Raw genomic sequence first — 24209 nt, forward strand, 5'->3', positions numbered from 1 at the left:
AAAAAATGGGAATTTTTACGCACAAATCGATTTTGGTTTTTGATGTAACTTTAAAACAAATGACTATAGATACATCAAATTTTCACCGAATGTTTATATAGGCATATGAAATTTTCGATCATTATTAGTTTTTTTTAAATTAATATCGATAAAAATGTATTTGATGGGTAGAAAATCTTGAAAATTTAATACAAGGCTCCTAAAATATTTTTACAATAGCAGTTGAAAAATAAAATAAATACATACTCACAATTTTTACAAGCATTCAAATTTTAATTTTGACAACATACGTAAAAATCACACAAATTTGCAAATTATTTTAAGGTATCGAAGTTCATACAAGTTTAATTGATACGAATTTTTCTTTTTAAATCCAAGATTTGAAAATTTTTAATAATCTATAATAATTATATCCTAGACAGATAAGCCGACTCCGCTCAGAATCGTTTTTCGTATGCAATGATATATCATTGGATTCAAATTTAATTCCATCCATTACAGTAACCCACTTGTAACCTACTGTACAGCAGAGCGACATCCACGACTTACCCGCTTTTTTTTTATTTACAAGTTAAATTTGTGACTGAGTGAGTTGGATACATAATACATCTGATTTGATTAATTTGGAATTCTTTTATAGGTACTTATGATGTGTGTGTGTTTTTTTTTTTGTGTCTGTGTACAGCATAACTAGTCAAAATAATGCTTCGATTTCAAACTTTGGGGTGGTTTCCGATGTAAAAGTGAATATCTTTGGTGCATTATAGAGGTCAAAAGTAAACATTATCCAACAGTTTTCAAAAAAATCGATTTTTTTATATGTTTGTAATTCAAAAACTAATCACTGTAAATGCTTGAAATTTTCACCAAATGTTAATGTTAGTGTTATATATATACAGTTTAATTTTCAAAAATTGTTGACTTTTTTGAGTTATTTATACTGAAATTTTCAATTTTTTGAGAATTTTTTTTTGAAGTGTCGGTAAAAAAATGTTGGACGACCAAAAAAACTTGAAAATTTAATACACGGTTCCTTATGAGTTGTTCATATAGTAGCTAAAAAAAATTAAAAATCGTAAGTCACAATTTTTTTTAATAAGCGTTTACAGTTCAAAATTTTACGAAATCTGTCGAAAACGCGAAAATTTGCAAGTAATTTTGAAGCTGAAAAATCATAAAAATTTTTGTGTTTATAACTAAGGATTAAGAATACAACACTAAGTTTTCCATAAGTTTTCCTTCAAGTAGCTATAGAGAAATCTCGAAGCGTCATTATAGGAAAAATGTTAAGTGCGTTTGAATTTTAAATTTTTACGAATTAGCGTAACGATAACGATTTATCTTGAAACGATTTTAAATATTTGTTATTATTCGAAAAGTATAAGTCGTAGATACTTGAAAAATTTTACCAGTTACAAGCATTTACAGTTCAAATTTTGACTAAATACATAAAAATTACGGCAATGTTCAAATTATCTTAGATCGAAATTCATAAAAGTTTTTCCTTTTATACCTAAGATTTGAAAATTTAATACAAGGCTCCTAAAATATTTTTATAATAGCAGTTGAAAAATAAAATAAATGTATTGTCACATTTTTTTTTTTACAAGCATTTAAATTTTAATTTTGACAACATACGTAAAAATCACGAAAATTCGCAAATTATTATAAGCTAGAAATTCATAAAAAATTTTCTTTTTAAATCTAAGATTTGAAAATTTAATACAAGATTCATTACAAATTTGTCAATCTTTATCACAAAAAAAATGTCAACTGGTAGTTCAAATTAAATTTTTATTAGCATTTGAATTTCAAATATTGACAGAAATTCGTCAAAACCATGAATATTTGCAAATTATTTTGTAGTTCAAAATTCATAATATTGTTTGTATTTATATCTAAGGTTATACAATTTAAAACCAAGTTTTCCATAAGTTTTGCTTAAAATAGCTACAGAGAAAATTTGAAGCTTCATTATAGGAAAAATGTTTTGAGCGTTTGAGTTTTAAATTTTTATGAAATCGCGTAATGATAACGATTTATCCTCAAACGAGTCAAACGAATTTAAATATTATTTGTTATACTTAAAAAATTATAAGTCGTAGATACTTGAAAATTTCACCAGATATTTAGATCGGAAATTGAAAATTTGTTCAATAATTGTACCACAGATTATAACACATATATATTAGACGAGATGATTATATTGTGATTACGAAATGTTTTCATGGATATTAGAGAAGAATTTGTTTCAAAATTTAATACAAAGTTCCTCATAAGTTATTCTTATAGTGATTAAAAAAATTATAAGAATACATAGGCACAATTTTTTTTATAAGCGTTTATAGTTCAAATTTTTACGAAATCTGTCGAAAATGCGAAAATTTGCAAGTAATTTTGAAGTTGAAAAATCATAAAAATTTTTTCGTTTATAACTAAGGATTAAAAATACAACATTAAGTTTTCCTCTAAGTAGCTATAGAGAAAACTCGAAGCATCATTATAGGAAAAATTTTAAGTGCGTTTGAATTTTAAATTTTTACGAAATAGCGTAACGATAACAATTTATCCTGAAACGATTTTAAATATTTGTTATTATTCAAAAAGTATAAGTCCTAGATACTTGAAAATTTTACCAGTTATTAGGATTGGCATTTTATTTACATGATTTAATTTTAAAAATATTTTGACTTTTTTTGAGATATTAATAGACAACTGAAATTTTCAATGTTTCTGAAAAAATTTTTTGAAGGGTTGATAAAATTTTTTCGGCCCTATCAAAATACTTGAAAATTAAATACAAAGTTCCTCATAAGTTATTCTTATAGTGATTAAAAAATTATAAAAATACGTAGGCACAATTTTTTTTTATTAGCATTTAAAGTTCAAATATTGACTAAATACGTAAAAATTACGAAAATTCGCAAATTATTTTAAGTTAGAAATTTATAGATAATTTTCTTTTTAAATCAAAGATTTGAAAATTTTTAATTATCTATAATATATCCTAGACTGACAAATCATCTCCGTTCTGAATCGTTTTTCGTATACAATGATACCTATCATTGCATTCAAATCTAACCTACCCTAGTCAGAGGTCTACCCCACCACCTAATGTACATCAGAGCGACATCCGCTTACCCGCTTTTTTTCTAAATGATAACGATATAATAAATATAGTATACAATATCCTAGACTGACAAACCGTCTCCCTTCGGAATCGTTTTTTGTATATACAATGATGTTAAACCATTGAACTAAAATTTAATACTATCCATTACAGTAACCTATTGTATAGTAGAGTGACCACTTACCCGCAGTTTCATTTTAAAGTTATCCTGGTAGCAGCGCACTGTGACTGTATTCGTCTAAACTTAGTGTTACAATATTTTGTTTGTTTGTTTTTTTTTTTTAATCAAATATTATACAATTATTAACAAACATTCGCAAAGATATATTATACAAAAGAATAGGTTATATATAATAATAGTATTATAGTAGTAATATTATCAATAAAAAAGGCGGTTTGTATGATAAAATTAATGAGAGATTTAAACGTTTTTCTGAACGGAAGGTTGGCTTGTCACTTAGATTAAAGTTAAATGGGCATATTTCACATCGTTTGCATGTTTTAGTTGGTCGAAAAAGTTGATTAATAGATTTTTTATTTAAGTTTTAACTGTAGAAAGCTTGAAGTCTGTGAAGGTCTCTAATATGTATTAAAATTGACATCACAAAATTATCATATAATTGGTTTGGTGATTAAAAGTGGGCGATTGAGAAAAAACATATCACACTAACATCCTCTTTAGGACAACATCGACTTTTGTGTGTAAAACAGTCGCACACTACTCGTGTATAATATCATTTGACAGTCTCAAAAATTGTATGTGTGGCTGTGCAATATCATTGTCACCTCTGCTGATATAAAAAATAATTGAAACATTTTCACGCATTATTGTTTGTTTGCATTAGATAACTTTCAAATGTTACCATTCACGCAACGTGATTATTGAAGAAGTAACGAGAAATTTAAAAATTTTTGATTCACTGATATTTTTTCGTCTTATCCAAAATATTTTTTTTAAATAAAGGCATTTTTAATCTACAAAGATTACTAAATACCTAGAAAAAAACTGATAACCATCCACTTTATAATTTCACTGATAGTTTATTTATTAGTCATTGCAAAGTTAAGGTATAAATCATTTTTATGATAAATTGCTTTTTATTATGTCTTAAATCTCAGTGATAACTATCATTATGGTATTAAACAGATAATGTAATATTAAAAGGTGTTCGTTGGATACTGTGAAAACCAGTCATCATAAACTATGAACAAAAACCGCAATCTTGGTAGTGCCATTATATTATAATCTTTTGTTCTAAGAAAAAACTTAAACTATTACAATATAGTTGATAAACTTTAAATTTATTTACACTATGTAGTATTGTAATGCCTAAAAGTTGTGGGCAACCTAATTAAAATAATTAACTCAATAGAAGTTAAATTAAGTGAACAGAGCAGTAGCGTTAAGTTTGGAGTTCATAAATTTAACTCATCAAATCTTAAGTTAACATGGTCAGAAATATTAACTTAACTCAGTTTAAAATAAGTTAAACATAATCTACTTTTTATTTAGTACATTATTGGTGCACTGGTCACATAGATAGTATTTTTTGCCTATCTATTATTTAATATTATTTTATCAAGAAACATAACAGAATTTATAATATTATAATGTATCACTATTATAGTAGATATGTATAGTATATGTATGTCTAAGAGATTTTAAATTTTAACTCGATAAAACATAACTATATAATATAGATGGATTATTGGAAACCAGTGAAAAAAGTTAAGTTATTTCAAGTTTCAACAGTAAGTTAGACCAAAGTTTTTAAGTAAATTATTCAGTTATAACTAGTGAAGTTTAAAAGTTAAAAACCCTCACTATAGTACGTTACTCAAAATTTTTCTGCTAAAAGGAAAATCTATAAATTATAAATATGTTTTTATTAATAATTAAACATATAACATCGAAAACTTTACAAAATTTAGTCTCGCAGAACAGGAAAAAAATTTATATCAATACTAAAAACATGTTCATAGTAAAATTTAACTTTAAAAGTTTAAACTATACCTTATTAAGGGTAACCATATTTGCTATATTATGTCGAAAAATTGTACCAACATATTTTTTTAGGTATAAATTGTATTGACAGTAGAATTTTTTGTTTACAATTTATAAAATAATATATTTTTACTTCGTGAAAAAATTGTTATAATTTACAGATCGTATTTTACAGTCATAAATTATTTGATATTTATATCCATTGTTATAAATTATACTTGTAATCGTAATCGTTTTCAAACGTTCGATTTACAGTGTTTAATAACGCGTTATTTGTCAACATAGGTATTAATCTTATTAGGTAATTACACTAATTTTACCATCACTGCAGTTGCACCTATACGTGGTGTGTTATATAATTTTACACATTTTAAAATCCTCACTAAATCGTTTAGATTGCACAAAACCTAAAGTTTTTATGCTGTGCCAGATGTCCTCCGCATTGACGGCTAGTCGGAAAACTTCCGTTTCAGAATTACTGTTGTTTTAAAAGTTGTGTTCTCTTTACGATCACGTTCCAAAGTCTTGACGTATATTTGTCATAAACAGTAAAACAATGCATTTGCTCTTTATAAACGACCGTTTTAAACTATTTTCTCGGACTGTAAAATGTTAAACTATAATATTAACGTATTCTGTGCAAACACCTATATAATACATACATACTTCTACTCTTCTTTAGATGACTCTAATTTTTAAGAAATTTAAATTTTAAAATTTTTCCTTTAGATTGCGTTCATATAAGGACTACCTTTGTTCCAAGTTGCACGTATTTTCCTATATGGAAAGTACCTAATAATTTTGATGATCAGTGGTGAGTGCGTGAATATCAGTCAGTGAGTCAGTATATCAGTAATTTGATTGACAATATGATAGTAAGTATTTTTTAAATGTATAATTCAATATAATTATGCTTTATAGCTGATCGCTAGATTATTAATTTAAGAACAATAAGTACTAACTTTTAAATTGGGTAATTTCATTTTGATGTATAGGTACTAGGTATTAAAATAACAATATATAGTATTATGTAAGCGTAATAACAAATTTAAGCGTCTGCCGAGTACTAGACTTGAATGTTTAACCCATAAATGAGTGAGAGATGGTGTTATCAGTTTTGTTATAGAAAATTAATATTAATATACATAATTATGATAGTAACTCTTGTGGGACTCGAGTGCGATTTTGAGAAAAAGGAGACTTTGAATCGTTTATTTTTATCTCAGGCATTTAGTTTAAGTGGAAAAATCTAATGCTAATTGATAATAGGCTTAGAAGATGTGTGGGGTATGCTAATTTGAAAATATTGTAATAAATACTATTAATTCAATAAAAAATTGTATTATTTAGGTGATTGTAAAACTTGTTCGAGTACCTATAATAAGTAACTGACTAAACTTTATGTCTATTTTATATTTTATGTGAAACTATATTATTAAAGATTATTAATTATTATCCTTAGTATATTATAACCTTTAATAGTTCTGAAACCTGAAGTTTGAATTTTGTTTTAGATTCATAAAAATAATCACCTGTTAGACAATGTATAGTAGAAAAGAGTGCCTTTCGTTTTAAATATTATGTTGTAATATACATATAATTAGTATTTTAAAGGTAAACAAAGACTAAAACAACAAACAACATAAATAAAAAATAAAATTACGTTTTTATTGTACTCCGCAAAATATTAGTCCACTTACCTTTTATTACTTCGATCTACTTGTATCGGTCTATCGGATTAAAAGCAATTGGTTAAATTTTATCAAAAAAAAAAAAAAAAAAAAATGATAGAAATGTAATTCTTGTATATATTTTTATTTAATATTTATAATCATATGGAATGAACTGTATTTCACCAACATTTTGACAGTATTTGGATTTTTAGGTACTTTTCTCTGTTATGATATTTCGTGTTAAATTATATTAATTTATCACAATAATTTATTGTTAATGCATTTACAGTACAAATCGATAATAGAAAGTATAAGACGATGCATTGTCGATGGTATCGAGTTTAAAATAATATAGAAGAAAATAGAAATAGGACCCACGTGTGTCATTATCACATCGTTACTTCGGTGGACGTCCAAAAGTCATTTTCGATGTGTCAGAACATTTTATGTTCAAACCGTCTATGTTTTCCCTAAAATCATCCGTCAAAGAATATTGGCTGTAGTCTATGGAAACATATTGTCATAATAATAATATTCGTAATCGCTTTGTTTTACACACGAAATGGTTTTTTTAAAATGTTAATTGCTTTTTTATCGAATCATAACCCTCTATTGCTTCAAAATCCAAACATTCCAAACCTTACTTAAACTAAAGATAATAATATTAATTTCTCATTCAAAATTCAATTTTTAAAAAATTTATATTATATTCTGCGTTGAAATATATTATATAAAATGAAAAATGGTAGTTAACTTAGAAAAGGTAACACAAACATATATATATATATATATTTTCAAAGGTGGTGAGTGTTGCAATTGCTTCAATAATTATGACATTACAAAAAAATACTTTCGTAAACGTTAAACTTTTTGAAGATAATACGAGGGTGTTCGCCGCCGTCTTTAATAGAATCACCGCCGCTTGTATATATTATATTATTATTTAAATAAAATAAAATATTCGGTGCGCGCAGCCGCCATAAATTACACCACCTACCTACTTGTATGTATATATATTGTTGTTCTTGTACCTGCCAAGAGACAAAAGACGAATTCACGGGTAAATAACGCAGAGCCGAAAACAAAGGCAGAGCATACTATGATAATAATGATGATAATAATAATATAATATCGTACTGCAAGTTTAGATAGCGTCTCGGCGCGAATTGCTGCTGAGATTCGCGGGCTGTTGTTATTTTACGTACCTATAATAGTATAAATATACATATATACATTTTATAAAATACAAATAAGTATTAAGTGTGACTAGTGTGTGCGCGAGCATTAAAATATAACGCGCCAAGCTTAAAAAAAATTATAATAAAGCGAAACGGTCTGAAACACCCATGAATATGCATTTTGTGGTTATTTTTTTCCTGACCTGATGCGCGCCGAAGAAACATAAACAAGATTATAATAATATAATCATAGTATACCTGTGTAATGTCAACTTTATACGTATAGAGATACCTGCCTCGGACTTTGACCACTTTTCCAAGAATTTTCCGTCGCGAAAATCAAATAATGACCGCGCTGCACACATACCATATACGATCGTGTACCGAATTTTCGCAAACTATAATATACTGCAGCACGTAAAGCTCAGCTTTGAACATTCGTTAATTTTAAATGATTGCTGGTTATTTCAAAAATAGTGCACCTATTTAAGTGTAGTAACAAAGTCTTCATCTTATCACATACCATCTTAAATCAATTATCATAGAAAGAAGTCATGTGGTGTAAGGGCTATTGATCCTAAGGATCAGAATTGAGATGTATGTCCTGTTGTATTCCTGCATACCTGCACAATCTATCCAACGTTGTGGATAGTGGTGATATAGGGAGTTGTGAACTTAACGGTGCCTATGAGGAAGAGTAGTTAGATACCACCTCAACAGTGTTCATGGAGGCCAATTCGAACATTTATAGAAATTTAAGGATTCCTAAAATATAATTATTAATTTATTATGTACCATTTTTCAATAAAAATTACTGTCATTCAAAATTGGTTCATTATTTTTGAAACACTCTGTATACTCAATGATATAAAATCAGAAAAAATTAGCAATACCTCTCATAATTAGCTCAATACTTTTATAGTGTGAGAGGCTATCCCCCCACTTCTCCCAGTTAAATATTCGAATACAATTTAAAATAATTTTTAAAAAAGTATTTGAATATATATTCCTGTAATTTTCACATTTTTAATTCATTGAAAAATACTTTTTTTTTAACTCAAAAAAAAGCTTATATTTTTGATAAAACGGGAACATTATAAATCATAATTTTTAGTTTTTCTCAAATTAAATATTTTTGACCAACGTTTATCTCCATTGATCCATTCGAAAACTTATAAAAATTAGCAGGGAAATAATATATATTCTAAAACTATTTGAATATATTTTGTAAAATGTATTTGAAGGCGTAATCGGAAATTGGAATACTTAATTACTGATTTATTCGAACGTGTTCTAAATACAAAATAAAATAACTTATTCTTTACAATTTATATATGCTTTTAATAGTTATAACACTTAAAAAATAATTTTTGATCCATATTTCAGTAATGTTTAGAAATGGTAATAGGTGCAACTTCAATAATACATTAATACAGATAGCTATTGTTCAATTGGTATTCCGTAAGACCGTAAACGAATACACAAAAAAGATGATTTTAAGTATATGTTCTAGGCCAGAAAAAAAAGAGATAGGGCACGCCAAAATGTCTGACTAATTGGTTGGGATTTCTCGCAGTTATGTCACCATGTGTCTGCGTATAATTAATAATATAACATGGACCGCAGTCGCAGGTGTTACTGACTGCTAAATATATGTTATGTAGAGGTGCGTAGCATCATCTTCAATTAACCGTTAGCGCTTATTGATTGGGCATGTTGAATTTTCTCGTAATTTTCTTCGGATTCTTGTTTTACTTCAATTAAAATATTATAATTTGGACACGAAAAAATAGTATAAAAAATGTGGTAAGGTTAATTATAATATAAATATATTATATGTCATAATATATACTAATATACTATATAGGCTATAGGTCGCTCGTTCATTATTTAGTATATGATATTGTACACGAGTAAAAATTAATCAAAATAATATACAACAAATTGCATTACTTTGTCAAGTTTGTTTAATATAATTTAAATTAGTTCAAGTTCAACTAAAATTAAAATAACATACATAAGTTAAATACATGTATTATTTTTGGTAATTATATTAGTGATCGATAATGTCATTACTTTTTTTGGCAAATTGTTATAAATATATACTGAATAAAGTTAAAAATAACTTAAAAAATGTTTAAAGTCAGAGTATTTCGTGAGAAACAATCCATTCGTACCGTTCTATTGTTTGAACAAGGCATATAGCTATAAAAGTTACAAGTCTCTCAAGTGCCTAAAATTATTAAATTTGCATTTTACTGATTTTTTGCCGAATCACACGCGCAAATTATGAAAAGCAAATACATGGTAAATTGTATTCAAGATGAGTCATTTAAAGGTGACAAGGTACCTCATATGTTTTATAAATATACAAAACATGTTACGATTAGGCCGTTTGGAGTGAATAAGCGAATTATATCTTTTATTTCCCCCTAGCAATTTAAACTTTATTTATTATTATCACCATGCAGTTAATTAAAAACATTAAAACCACATCTATAATATATATATTGATATCGGTAATACTTATGTCTATTATGTGGAGTTTCTCATGAGCAAAAAAATTTAACAGAAAATTTCTTCTTATCGTGGATCATATATTTATTTTTAAAATGATTTATTGACAGAATAAATCACCATTATCATTATTAATAAACTCATATAGTACCTATAGTACCCATTGTTTAAAATAATATATTCTATTGGTAATAAAAGATAAATCGATTTAAGCAAAGAAACCTCGAATTTGGTAGACAAACATTTGCAGAGTCCATGTCTAGGAATAATAAAATAAAATAAACATTGTATTGGAATATATTTAAGTGTAATTTAGTTTGAACTCTCGTTGAAAGAATTTGATTCATAAAAAATCTTAAGACAAAGAATTTCTCAAAAGTACAATCTAGCTCCTTTGGGTGACAGTGAAGAATTGTATTGTGCTTGACCTAGATAAGTTTTAATGGTTACAGCCAACACCACAAGGGTTTAAATATAATATATCCTCATTGTTTAGAATCGACTACTATTTAACCAGCCGAATACGAGTTTTAACAAGTCACTGAAAAAGTTTAGCTCTGTACTAAGTAAACTAAATTATACCTAATTAATAAAATTAATTATTACTTATATATACTATAATAAGGTTTTCATGTTTGAAAGTGCCGAACGTATACGAGTACACATAAATTATAAATATATATTAATAAATCAGTAATTCATCAATAATTTTTTTTAGCATATTATACTCGTAATCAAGTATTATTAACACTATACGTTTTATGAAAACTTTTAAGTTACTAGTTTTCATAACAAAGTTTATTTTTTCTCCTGGAAGATCATATTGTTGTTCAGTGGCACACACTGGGGGGTCAGGGGTGTCGACTGACACCTCAGTATTTGTGGATGACTGGGTGAGTGTGACTGGTTCTGGGTGAATTCGGATGTTATTTTGATAAATATTTGTTTAATTTAATATTAATTGTATAAAGAGTATAAATTCAGATTTTACTTGTGGGGTGGGTGGGTACCGCGAGATATATATTTTCGACACCCTTGTGAAAAATCTACTGTGCGCCACTGTTGTTGTTGATCATATTTTGATGCATCAACTACAATTTATATTTATTGTAATTTATTACTTTTTTTTAATTCTTCTCATCTTTAAAATTACTTATTATTATTTTACTGTATATGTTACCTAAATTAATTCATTGAAACTTACCTTTAGCTGAAAACGTAAATAAATATAATTAAAAAATAGTTGTATAAATTATTATTGTATAAAATAGATTGTAGTATATTGTAAGCAAATAATTATATCATTGACATTAGTTTAGGTTAAGAGACAGTACACTTAATATTATAATATAATAAATAGAATTACACGGTTTTTACTTTTTACTTTGTTTTCATTTTAATAATAATTAAAATAATAAACTGATAAAAAAGTAACCTAATAAGGAAAAAAACAAAAAAAAAATACATATGAACTAATAAGGTTTAAGTGAAGTTATAATTAGGTATAATTAAAAAATAATAGGTAGGTACCTAATTTAAAAAGCAAAAAATAAAAATGAAATATATTTAATTAACATCTAGAATAATTTAAACTAATGATGTAAATAGTTATTACATTACGTTTGATTCAAAATTAAACTTATATTATAATTACTATTGTTATGTTGTTATATATTAATATATTATTATATGTAATATTTACAATTTATTTGGAATCGAACGTGTAGATTCGCTTACAGCTATATATTTTATAATATACTCTATTGAAACAAAAAGAGACATATACAGCGTATAATTTCGTATGCAAATTAATAATAATATATAATATTGAAAGTATGAATAATTTATGTGGGGAGAGAGGTTGATATGAAAAATTGGAATAAGTAAGAACTAATAATGAAAACATTTAAACACTCAACGACAAGGATATGTACGAGTAAAATTAGCACCTGGAAAAGGTAGGTACCTACCGGTTTGGAAATTTGGAATATACACACAATATAATAAATATATTTTATTATATTAGTATGAGTAATAAGTATTACTGAGTTGATTTGAAGTTGAAGGGACCATTCAAAAATTTCGGGTTACCCAAAGATAATCCTTATAATAGGAATTCAAGGGACCAGAAAAGAGGTTCAGGGTATCGGCGATTTCGAGTTGACAAAGTTTAACTGTATTATAGTACAATATGATACAAGGTGTGATCCATTTAAATAATAGCTATATTGATTTTAGAAATCAATTTTCGTGTTTTTGAAAAAATATTGCTTTTAAATAGTTTGGTGTATTTCTATAACACTATAAACTTTTCCAAAAATTTTAATTTTAAACTTTATTTTTCAGTACCTAGTAACTTTTATAAAGTTTTTACTTATTTTAAATTCAAAACATTAATAAATATATTTTTTTAAAATTATTTAGCTTCCAATTGTTGATTATAGAGCAAAAATATATTTTGTAAAAAGTGAAGTTCCATATAATATGAATGACACTGTGTATTTTTATAATATACTAATATAGTCATACAGTCGTTAAAATATGTATCTATTATTGTTGTAATATTATTATATTATTATTGTTATAATTATTATGCAGTTTTACTCTTTTCAAGAAAATGTGTATGGTCGGGCTATGTGCACACAGACACACACACGTACATAGTGGTACGAAGACGTGGATCCAAATATGTCGCGGAAGAAGCGGTGTGGGGTAGTCTTGGTGAGGGGTGTGAAGTAGACCGACCACGGGGTGAGTATATATGAAAAAAAAATTAAGGGGTTTCGTTTTATACTTAGATGAGCAGCGGCTGCCGGCTTATACGAACACGAACTGCGCTCCTTTTTTACACATCGGACATGAATGCCCGTCCTGTTGTCCAGCCGACTCGAGACGAACCCATTTTCCGTGACAATGGGGCGCCGATAGTACGGTCCATCTCGTCGCCCGATCCATTGTCCCGTGTCCTGGGCACCGGAAACCCAGTGACTGGCGCATCACCTGTGTGTCACAGCGCACGCACACGCGTTCACCTGTGTGGGAAAACCGGAAACGAATAAAAATACTGGTATAAATAAAAAATAATAGAAAAAGATGGACGATGACGATGATAATGATAACATAACAACTATATCTGCCGCGATATCGGCGCAACAGACTATATATACGCGTTTTTCGATATTGATTATAATTTAGACTTCCTAACTGATGATTGATGATTATAATATATAATACTATGTAGGTACATATTATTATTAAATTATGCCCAGGTCCATTAAATTTTAGTTTATTAAAAATACGGCGAATTTAAACGAATAAACGTGCACATTGATTGGTCCGTAAAAGAGTATAAAACAAAAAATTAATTTAAACTTTTAACATAAATAATTTGTCGAATTTACTCGTTATATTACATAATATATTTACCTACAGAAAAATCAATATAAACAAAATCTACAAAACTTACAAAAACCATAAAATAATCTTGCTACGTAAATTAAAAAAAAAGATAATTATAACATATACCTAAAGATAAGTTTTATCTTACAAAGTTACCACCAGCTTTAACAAATTAATAATTAATATTAATATTTAATTTAAATTATTATTAATATAAGTATTATTACCAATGTTATAATATTAAGCTTAGGTTTATATTAAATAAAATGTGTATCAAATATCATGTAAAATTAAAATTGAATATCGAGGGCTTTTTTTGTTGTAAAAATACGTATACTGACATACCAGTTAAAACGCCGATATTTCTCATATTATTATCTATTTTGTTCAAAATTTTTTTTGTTTCTGACCACACTCATAACAATCACTCATAATATATCGGTACTGATAACTTTGATCATAATGTAATGATTTCCACGAAAAATGATTTATCCCAACAAATCTCCAAAGTCACATTGAAAGTATAGGAAATTGGTTAACCAATATTGGAGATTAAAAGTTAATCAAAATAAAACTGTTTAAAGATATTAAATTACCCTCAAACCCATGTCCTAATATTTATCTATATAGCATTCATATTCCGCATATTTTTTTTCTACAGTAAGTGTCTTTTAACAATTGATCAATGATTATAAAAGTTGGCTCACTATGTCATAACTAAAACAAATAATTTACCCGATACACTAAGTGTTATATATGACCAAACCTGTTTTTTTTTTTTTTTTTATAATAAATAATATATTGGTTGGACAAACTCATGTAGTGAACAGTTGTGAAATATTGTGAAAAGTAGTAAATTAATAAGATTCAAATTTCTCAAACTGAAGATTAACAAATGCATCCCTCCTTACTAGTTAAACTATATCCTATGCACATGCTAATTTAAAAACAAAAACAATAAGCAATGGAGCCAAATGATTTTATAAAAGATTTCACAACCGTTTTGGAACTAATACAAATCATCCCTAATCCAAAATCTACCTTCTGCCACGTAATCATTTACAATGTGGTGTAATGATATTCTATAAGATTTAAATAGGAAAATTAAATTACAATAAATGTAAATAGTTTAATCAATGGTTGACTCCTTTCATAAAAAAATGTTTATTTTATCATGTAATATTAATATTTACTATTATCATTTCAAATAATACAGATTATATATTACATGTGAAACAAAATCCCTATTATTATTATATTATTTACTCATGTCAAGTAATCGTGGGCCTCGTAACCATTAATTGTTATATAGTTTAAGCCTTTAAGGTCTTAAAGGTATACGTTTATACACAAATATGCTTAAAATTCCTCAAAGAAATAGTGTAAACTAATAATTTAAAGTATCAAACTGACGTACATTATATTAAAATGTAATTATATTAATTTGTGCAAGTAATGTATTATGATTATTATTATAATTGTTGCATATTTTAGATTTTTTTTTTAAAATTTCTGTTTAAGCATCAACAGCTATGGTTATTAGTTTACGCCTTACATAGATAAAAATATTAGTTAAATAATAATTAAAACATAGAATTTACTAGAATTTTATATTTAAATTTATGTTTTTGGTAATCTTTACATTTTTATTGTATTCTTCCGTGTCTTATACTTGAATAAGATAAGCTTTGCACAGTTAGTTTTGAAGTGTGTATATCAAGGTGTTTTTGTCAAGTAACAATGAAATATAGATCCTGCAGTATACAAAATATAATGTGAACAATCAGACGGAAAATTATGTCATTAACTTTAATTTCTTTAGTATATGAGACGCTAAAGACGTCTTCGGAAATGTTTGTCAAAGACAATTGAATGGAAAGGCTTAAATGAAAATTGATTTAATTAAGTTTATATAATTTAAACATATACATATTTACATAATACCAATGACTCTGAAGGATTTAAAACGTATAAAAATTGTTTATACGACATTAATAAAATAATAATATGCATAACAAATTGTTAGAATAAAAACTCATTAGAATTTAGTTTTATCATAAGTTTTTGCTTTTTTATTAATAATGTAGAGCATCACTACACTAATTAATAATATTAATGAAGGCAAGGTGAATTAAAAAGACTAATTGCATTTTTAATCGAACCGCTAATGCGAAGTCATTATATAATTTTTCATATTTTAACTGTAAAAGACTATAGTATAGGGAAATAAATTAGTACACGTTGTACATTTTACTAAATTTTTATTACTTACGAAGTCGTAGTATTTTTAATCAACATCCACAGTGGATTTTTTTTGTAATACGATAAAAACTATAATTTTGCCGTTTTTGAAGCTTCTTAATGGGAGTGGCAAATAAGTGTGAGATGTCTTAAAAATAATATTGACCGTAAGTGTCCATATATATATATACTGCGTTTTATTTTGAATTTTTCTTTCCATAGGCAGTTTCGGCGATAGACAGTAATAAAAAACCACTATCATAATGGAAGAAAGACATAAACTATATAATTTATTGCTTAAATGTTAAAGAACAGAAAGTTTTCAAAGGCGGGCATTATAACGTTATTAGTTGATTTTCATTGTATCAGAATTTTTAAACGACTCCAACGATGAAACGTTTTTAAATGCATATATTCAAGTACCTATAATCTATTTTTCTTTTAGACATTAGTATTTTACAGACTTCTTTCTACTTTTAATATTATTACTATATAGGTACTTATCTATTTATATTACGTACCTACATGTTATAATATTATCTATGACTTTATAGTCTATATCATTAAAAACTTAAAAGTCAGATTTCGTATTTATATAGGTATTTGTTTTATAATATTGAAATAGTAAAATCAATAAAACATAAAATTATTTTTTATACAATACATAATATGGTACCTATCATATTATCGAGTTTGATAAGTTTCAATTAAACAAATAACAAATAAGTTTATTCGTAGTTTACATTGCCCCCAATATATACATAAATATGTAATACATATCATATTAATTTTTTATGTATATTATTATGCAGATCATTTTTACCATAAAGTTGCATTTAAAAATATAGCGTACAGAATACATCAGTTATTTATTGTTTGGTGTTATTTATACAGACAATTAATATTACAATATTGTATAGTGCACACGCATATAATATTATGGACGGCTTGATATTATTGATAAATAATTAAATCGATTATTTGTTTGTCAATAAACAGTAGCTGCAAAATTGACTTCCCAGATAGAATTTAAAATAATAATAATAAATTAATAGCAATGACTATGGACGAACGATAATATTTTGGTCATTATCAAATTGGGGAGATGGCTGGTAAGGACCGTCCCGTGGGTGCCTCTGACGTGACACAGGCACTCACGGGCCATGGTTGTTTCCAGTGGTACCTCCATCGTATGGGCAGGGCCACCAGTCCACGTTGCTGGCAGTGTGCAGACGACTCGGACACCGCCGTACACACGTTATTCCAGTGCGTCTACTGGGAAGGATTTCGGGAAGCTCTAACCTCCCGGCTAGGTCGTCGTCCGAGCACCATCGACGTGCCCGACATAATCTGCGGTCCAGTGTTCGAGACTCTGTCGCTGGATCCAATCGAGAAGCAAGCGGTTCTTATAGAAGCCGAGGAAGTTTTTAAACTTTTTTATCGCATGGTGGAAAACATCCTTACTACGAAGGAGGATGAGGAACGGCGTCGTCAGGCCGCAGAAAGACCTCCGAATTCACCGAACTAATTAATAATTACGCATACCAATAGTTAAGTTTCTTAAAAATGTAGCCGAAGGCAAGTTCTCGATATTATTGTATAACATCCTATTGTAATAGCTAGCGAACGGGAGACTGGCCCGTCGCAGCTACTTAAATGTGTAATTGGTTATTTTTATCAATAAACGATGGGGGTTGGAGGAGAAGTATTGGCACCATGGTTCCTCCTCCGGTTCTCGATACTAACGAAAAAAAAAAATTTTCATTATCAAATCAGATCAACCTTGCTGCAGCTTAAATTAAGCGATAAATAGGATCCATTCTTTTTATACGTAAAAAATGTTTAGGTTATAATACGAGTATTATTAACTGGTATACCAATACGTGTGGTAATAATATATGATGGCACCCGCGAGCGCATGCGTAAACAGATTCGAATCCCATAAAATAAACACGGAATCGTTGTATGTGTTCTGTGGGGGGAGGTGTATGAAGGAAATGATCAAATATTTAGTTGCCGCGTATGAAAAACTAATTTTACGTAGTGCCGAGGTTCATATATTATATCATCGTGACAGGTTCTACAATGTATACCATAGTATTAAACGTAGGTACCGGAGATCGGCTGTACGCCTGCAATGTTATACTTGTACATTACATATTTCATATATATATATACTGCAGCAACATCCTACCTCAAGTTCATTTATTTTGTTCCACGAGTTCAGTCGTAAAGTAACAGCAAGAATTCGAGTGTAATTAGTGAGTTTTTATAGTATACTGTAGTGTCGAGCCTTACCTTCTCTAAGCAAAGAGTATTCGGACACTTTTCTGCAGGCCTTGGTCGCTTTCATCACCTCGAAAAGAACACAGTACCTGAAACACGCATATCGCAATGGTCATTATTATGGTTTTGAAATTTTATGGGGTTTATTTTCTTGAAATATTCCATTTTATGTGAAAAACTAAAATTTAAAAAAAAATGTGTATTTTATCCAATAGTTCATAAACTTAAAGCAAGGGAATATTTTTAAAAGTTAGTTTCTTGTATCGAATACCTAGTTACAAACAAATATAGTTAATACATAATAGCCGATTAATGATGGACTCAATTGATAATATTGATAAATTAACCGATGGTAACAATGTTAATTAACCATTAACATAGTAATAATCAGTGTTAAGACTTATCTAGATGAAAATTTCCTTATCTATTATCTTATCTTGATTAAAACCAACTGGTCGTCTATTTTTTTACCTTAGATGAAAACTTCAGTTATGTATACCAATTCAATTATATAATTTTTATGATATATATTTATAGTATAACATACATTTTTAAATTTTGTATTTGAAAACCATGATAATGAAATTTAATAGAAGATATTTAGTACTTTTAAATAGTATCAACAAAGCAACTACAAAATAATTATAAAATATAATAGGTTAATAGGTATCTTGATTTTCAGTATTCCATAACTTATTGTTGGCCACTTTATTATTTTTATTTCCCATTAATTATTTTAATGTAGGTCCGTGCCACGTGGTGATTTCTGAATGCGGTGGCAGAAAAACGATTTATATAATATAATTTTTTGTTAGAAAAATGATAGCGTATTTCTGTGTAAACCGTTTTAGAAGAATTAATTTATATATACGTAATATTAATAGTTTATTTAGTTTACATTAATAAAAACTAGGTACGCATAATTTTTTGTTTATCCCGTAAAATCACCAATGTAAACATTCAGGTCTGTTTCGTATATTGCCTGGCGTGTCACCTGCAGACGACGACATCAGCTATGCATATTGTATATATATATAATACGAGTATATTTATTATTATCCATGTCAATTTTATTAAAAATTTCTATATTATACTTCAGAGTTTATATTTAAGAATTTGATTATCAAAACACTATACAAATAAACTATGTGGCCACTGGCCAGTAACTGTCAATTGTCATAATGTTAAAACTAATCTCAAGATAATATTCAGTTTACATTATGTTGTTTTATTTTGCTAAGAAACATTATCTAAGCACCTACAAAAGTACAAACATACTTTATATATAAATATATATATATATATTTATTGAATTTTAGTAAAATCATTAGATAAAGAATTTATTAATGATGCAAGTAATATGTGTATCACAGTTTTTAATTTTTAAAGGAGAATATTAATTGTGTAGAAAAATATTGATAGATCGTTATTCCCATTGTTCCAATGACGTATTTAGAGACTTAGGGGTCCGAGGGGCATGACCAGCCCCTTAGACTGTGTAGTCAATAGTCATACACACAAGGCTATATATTAATATAATATTTAATCTAGTGCCCATATAGGAGACTTCTGGCTATGTCATTGTATAGTTTAAATCAAGTATAAAAAATACAAACAAATTCTTATCTATTTTTTATCTAGATACTTTTGGAATTTTTATCTATTAGCTTTATCTAATAATATTTTAGTTATCTACTCGCAACACTGGTAATATTATTAAACTTTGATTCATATCGATTATCGATATATTTTTTTTTTTTTTATTACTTTAAAGCCTCAACAACTAAGGTTATTAGCTTACATATTTTAAAATATTACTTATATATACAGGTACAATTTACAATACATTTTACAATATTACAATAAAATTATTCTTGGTAGGTATGTGTAATTAAAGTAGGGGAATATCTAGGAAAACATATGAAATTATATGAGGTTATAAAGTTTGGTTATTTTTAGGAAAGTTGATTATCGATATTATTTGTGTGTTATAATAATTATGTATCATCATCTATAATCAAATATACGTATCAAATAAAAATATTTTTCATAATTCAATTGAAATATTTATAGAAGATTGAAATTTTCAATTTTTAAATATTTGGAATTCAGACCTAAGTATTATTATTTTGTATGTACCTTGTATTCTATTTTATAATACTGTCAAAACATTTATGAAGGTACAGTGTTATTATTAGTTTTATATCATTGGCCCTAGGTGTGTATTTTAAGCGAACTTGATTTCAGATCTTTTCAGTCGTATTATACTGATGGTGTAAATCATTTAATATTATAAAATCACTTAATATTCATACGCGTTGTAGGTACATAAATAATAATAATACATCAGATTTACAAAAAAAATTCTTTTGAATAAAAACATAATATATAGAACTAAGAAAATTACATTTAGCCATTTAGCATGATACCAATTGCCAATTTGAAAAAAAAAAAAAAAAAAATGTGAAATTTAAAAGTTTCAAAATTGTAGAAATATACAAGGCATCAAAAATCCAATTCTATAACTACTGCAAATGACAAAACAAAAATTGAAACCGAAATGTCTGCTTAAGATGTCATTGCAAATAATCATTAGGTAGCGAATGTGATAAAATCATCATCCGTTGCATTGTATACTTATATCACAATTTATGTATAAAACCATATAATTTTGCTTTCCCGGAGTATTATGTCATACAGAATGATACCGGTATATATAATAATATATATGAACCATTATCGTAACTATACTATAATACGGAATATAATATGTCAATAAATTTCACATTCATAGGTTTCCAGCTTGATCCTCGACTTTCAAAAATTATTATGATAATGATATTCATTGGCGGTGGAAGATATATTATTATATGCACACGCACGTGTACACATACCGACATAATATTACAGATACCTAATAATCTAGTGAAGTTGTTGACATTATATGTAAATATTATTACTTATTACGGTATTGACTATCGACGCACTTTGAACCAGTTAATATCATTCAAGTGTGCATATAATAGTATTGAGTATTATTTTACTTTTATGAACAAGTACAATAATAATACCTATAGACTGTATTAATATAATAATGTGCTATATTTTTTTTTTAGAAACAATGTTTCTTTTTATATTATTAACCACCGTAAAAATTACAGCTATTTTGTGTTTATTAACAAAATGTTAACGAATTGTAAAATGATATTAAAGATTTTGAATTATTTTATTATTACATCAATTTATTGATTAAAATCAATTATATTTAGATAATTTTTTGTTTATTGGTGTATTTGTTTTAGTTTCCCTATTAGTGTTGGATTTAAGGGGAAGGGCGAGTGCCATTTAAGTATCTATTATTTTATTAACTACCTAATGTATTCACTACGTACTATTTACTTTCCATTTAATGAAATGAATAATTCTATTATAGTAGGTATATTATAATATTATAATAATAATAGATTATGTACCCTGGAGATAATTATTATAAAATCATGTTTTGCGTATTGATTCGACGTTGCTAATATAACAACTTTCGTTATGTTTATTAAAATTTAAAAATTTAGAAGGAATGCATTTTGTATTATTAACGTTTTTGTATTTATACTTAATTACATTATATTAAATCTTGATTTATCGTGATCATATTATTTCTCTTGAAACAATTAATATCGATAAACATTGTAATAATAACAACATAAAGTACTATATATTTACATTTTTAGTGTGTATATATTGTTATGTATACAACGCCATCTTATATAAAATTAAATTGATGCTAATTTAAATATATACGCTATACAATTTCAAAAATGTTATTTATAAAATTGATAAAATAATAATCTCAAATTGATGGTATGTTATATTACAACAAAATAAATTAATAACCTAACTTTGATAGCAGACATTTTTCTCTTTTCATTTTGAAGTATTTCCCATCCAGCGTCCGCTATTATTATTATTAATCTTAATAAGTTCTAATATTTATTAAAACAGATAGATATTTTTAATTTTCAGTGTCTTAAAAAGCTGGTTAAAGCTGTCCAAAAAAATAGTTATTTATTTATTAATAACTCCCGAAGGATTCTGTAAGTTTGCTATCAAAACTGTAAATAAAGAATTCTATAGTTTTTAATTTCAAAGTTCCAAAGAGTATCTGCAATAATGTGATATCTAACACAATATACAATATACTATTTAGTATTTTAGTATGTGAATTGTGAGTTATATATTCATATGTATATATTTTTTAAATTTTTCCAAAGTAAAGAGCTGATACCCTTCCATTCATTAAGTAGGTAATATTGTGCATTCCTTCTTATGTATAGTCTTACATGTGGTGCATAGGTACTCAAAAATTCATTAAAACAAAAACTTTTTTACTTTTGCTTATAATTATCATGCTATATCTAATTTTTTCGTTTTAATTTTTAATGTTGTTTTAAATTTTTTTCTAAAATATATTTTATGCGTTTTGTTTTTAAATTTAACATAACTTTTTTTTAAAATTTACTTACTTATTATAATGTACTGTAATTTAAATAAATACATTAATATTTACAGTAACTTAAATTATTTTATAACAAACTATAAGTCAGAGTTTTTTTTTTTTTTTTTTTAAATACGCCTTAACTGCCAGGGTTATTGGCATTTCAAAATACATATTATACCTAGTTTACTTAATTTTTACAAAATAATAAATTGTAAATAGGTGAAAAATTTATACAATAAGTTTTAAGAGAAATATGTTTACAATTTGTGTGATATTCTAAGTTTTGCTATTGCTAATTAGAGTTGTTATTTTGACTTAAAATGCTTTAAAAAAAATGATAAAAAAGTTTGTTTTTTTTTATTAGCTTTTATTTTAACTATTACAGCTCGACAATTATTAGAATGACATATAAGATAAGAGTTCTATAAAATACAATATTAAAATATGTATAAAGATTTAATCATATGAGGAAAAAAAATAAATAATAACAAAGAAAAAAGTATTAAAAAGTAAAGTAAGTAAAGAAATCATATTATGAAACCAGCCTCCAAAATAAAATTAATAATTATATTTGTTACTATTTCCGAATTGGAGTTGAGGATAGAGGAAAGATTGAGTGGAACATTGATGGAATTAAGAGAATTATAAAAAGTTATAATAAAATTAAAGAGTTGTTAACTTTTATTTGCAATCTCTATATGTAGGTATACCTACCTTACATCTTTTTGTCTATAAACTATTATTTGTTTGTTTTATTGTTTATCATTTTATATTTATTTTTAATTATTCATTTAAATATTAATCCTTTAAAATTTCAGCAGTACAAATTTAATTTTATCAAGTATTAACCATCGTTAGATATTAGATATTGTGAAAATTTATGTCCGTAAAATATTAAATTCAAAGTATTATACGCTGTCAATATTCTTAGTATCTATATTAATTATGTAATTAAAAAAAATATATTCCATAAAAGTTTTTTATATTTTTTATTTTTAAGTACATATAATAGTTTTATCACCAAATTATAATTGTATGGTTTAGTTAAGAAAATTTAAAATATACTATAGTGCGTATTAAATATTAATACAATTAACGATCAAAATATTTTTAAAATGATGTTTAAACACTATAATAAAGTATAGTTGTTTGATATGCCTATAGTTGAGCGAGTACTCGACTCGAATCAATTAATTTATTTTTGTACTTGACTTTTGAACTCAACTTGACTGGAAAAATAATAGCTTGACTTGGCATAAAAAAAAACAATACTTATCCAACTTTA

At 26.5% G+C, this 24209-nt stretch overlaps 1 protein-coding gene across 1 annotated transcript in view; it reads right to left on the minus strand.

Annotated features, from left to right (window-relative positions):
• Nucleotides 1-11755: 11755 nt before the first annotated feature.
• The window catches only part of LOC107163830 (somatomedin-B and thrombospondin type-1 domain-containing protein-like), a 100197-nt gene continuing 87743 nt past the window's right edge, over nucleotides 11756-24209 (minus strand). Inside the window, exons 4-5 of the mRNA XM_089226543.1 lie at nucleotides 18442-18518; nucleotides 11756-13535 (exon numbers count right to left, since the gene is read on the minus strand). Of these exons, the coding sequence (XP_089082669.1) occupies nucleotides 13321-13535; nucleotides 18442-18518 (292 nt within the window). The 3' untranslated portion in view covers nucleotides 11756-13320. The remainder of the gene's footprint in view (nucleotides 13536-18441; nucleotides 18519-24209) is intronic.

The sequence above is a fragment of the Diuraphis noxia genome, unplaced genomic scaffold (genome assembly GCF_037042655.1).
Source record: "Diuraphis noxia isolate RWA-SAM2 unplaced genomic scaffold, SU_Dnox_SAM2 contig0004, whole genome shotgun sequence".
NCBI classification, from domain to species: domain Eukaryota; kingdom Metazoa; phylum Arthropoda; class Insecta; order Hemiptera; family Aphididae; genus Diuraphis; species Diuraphis noxia.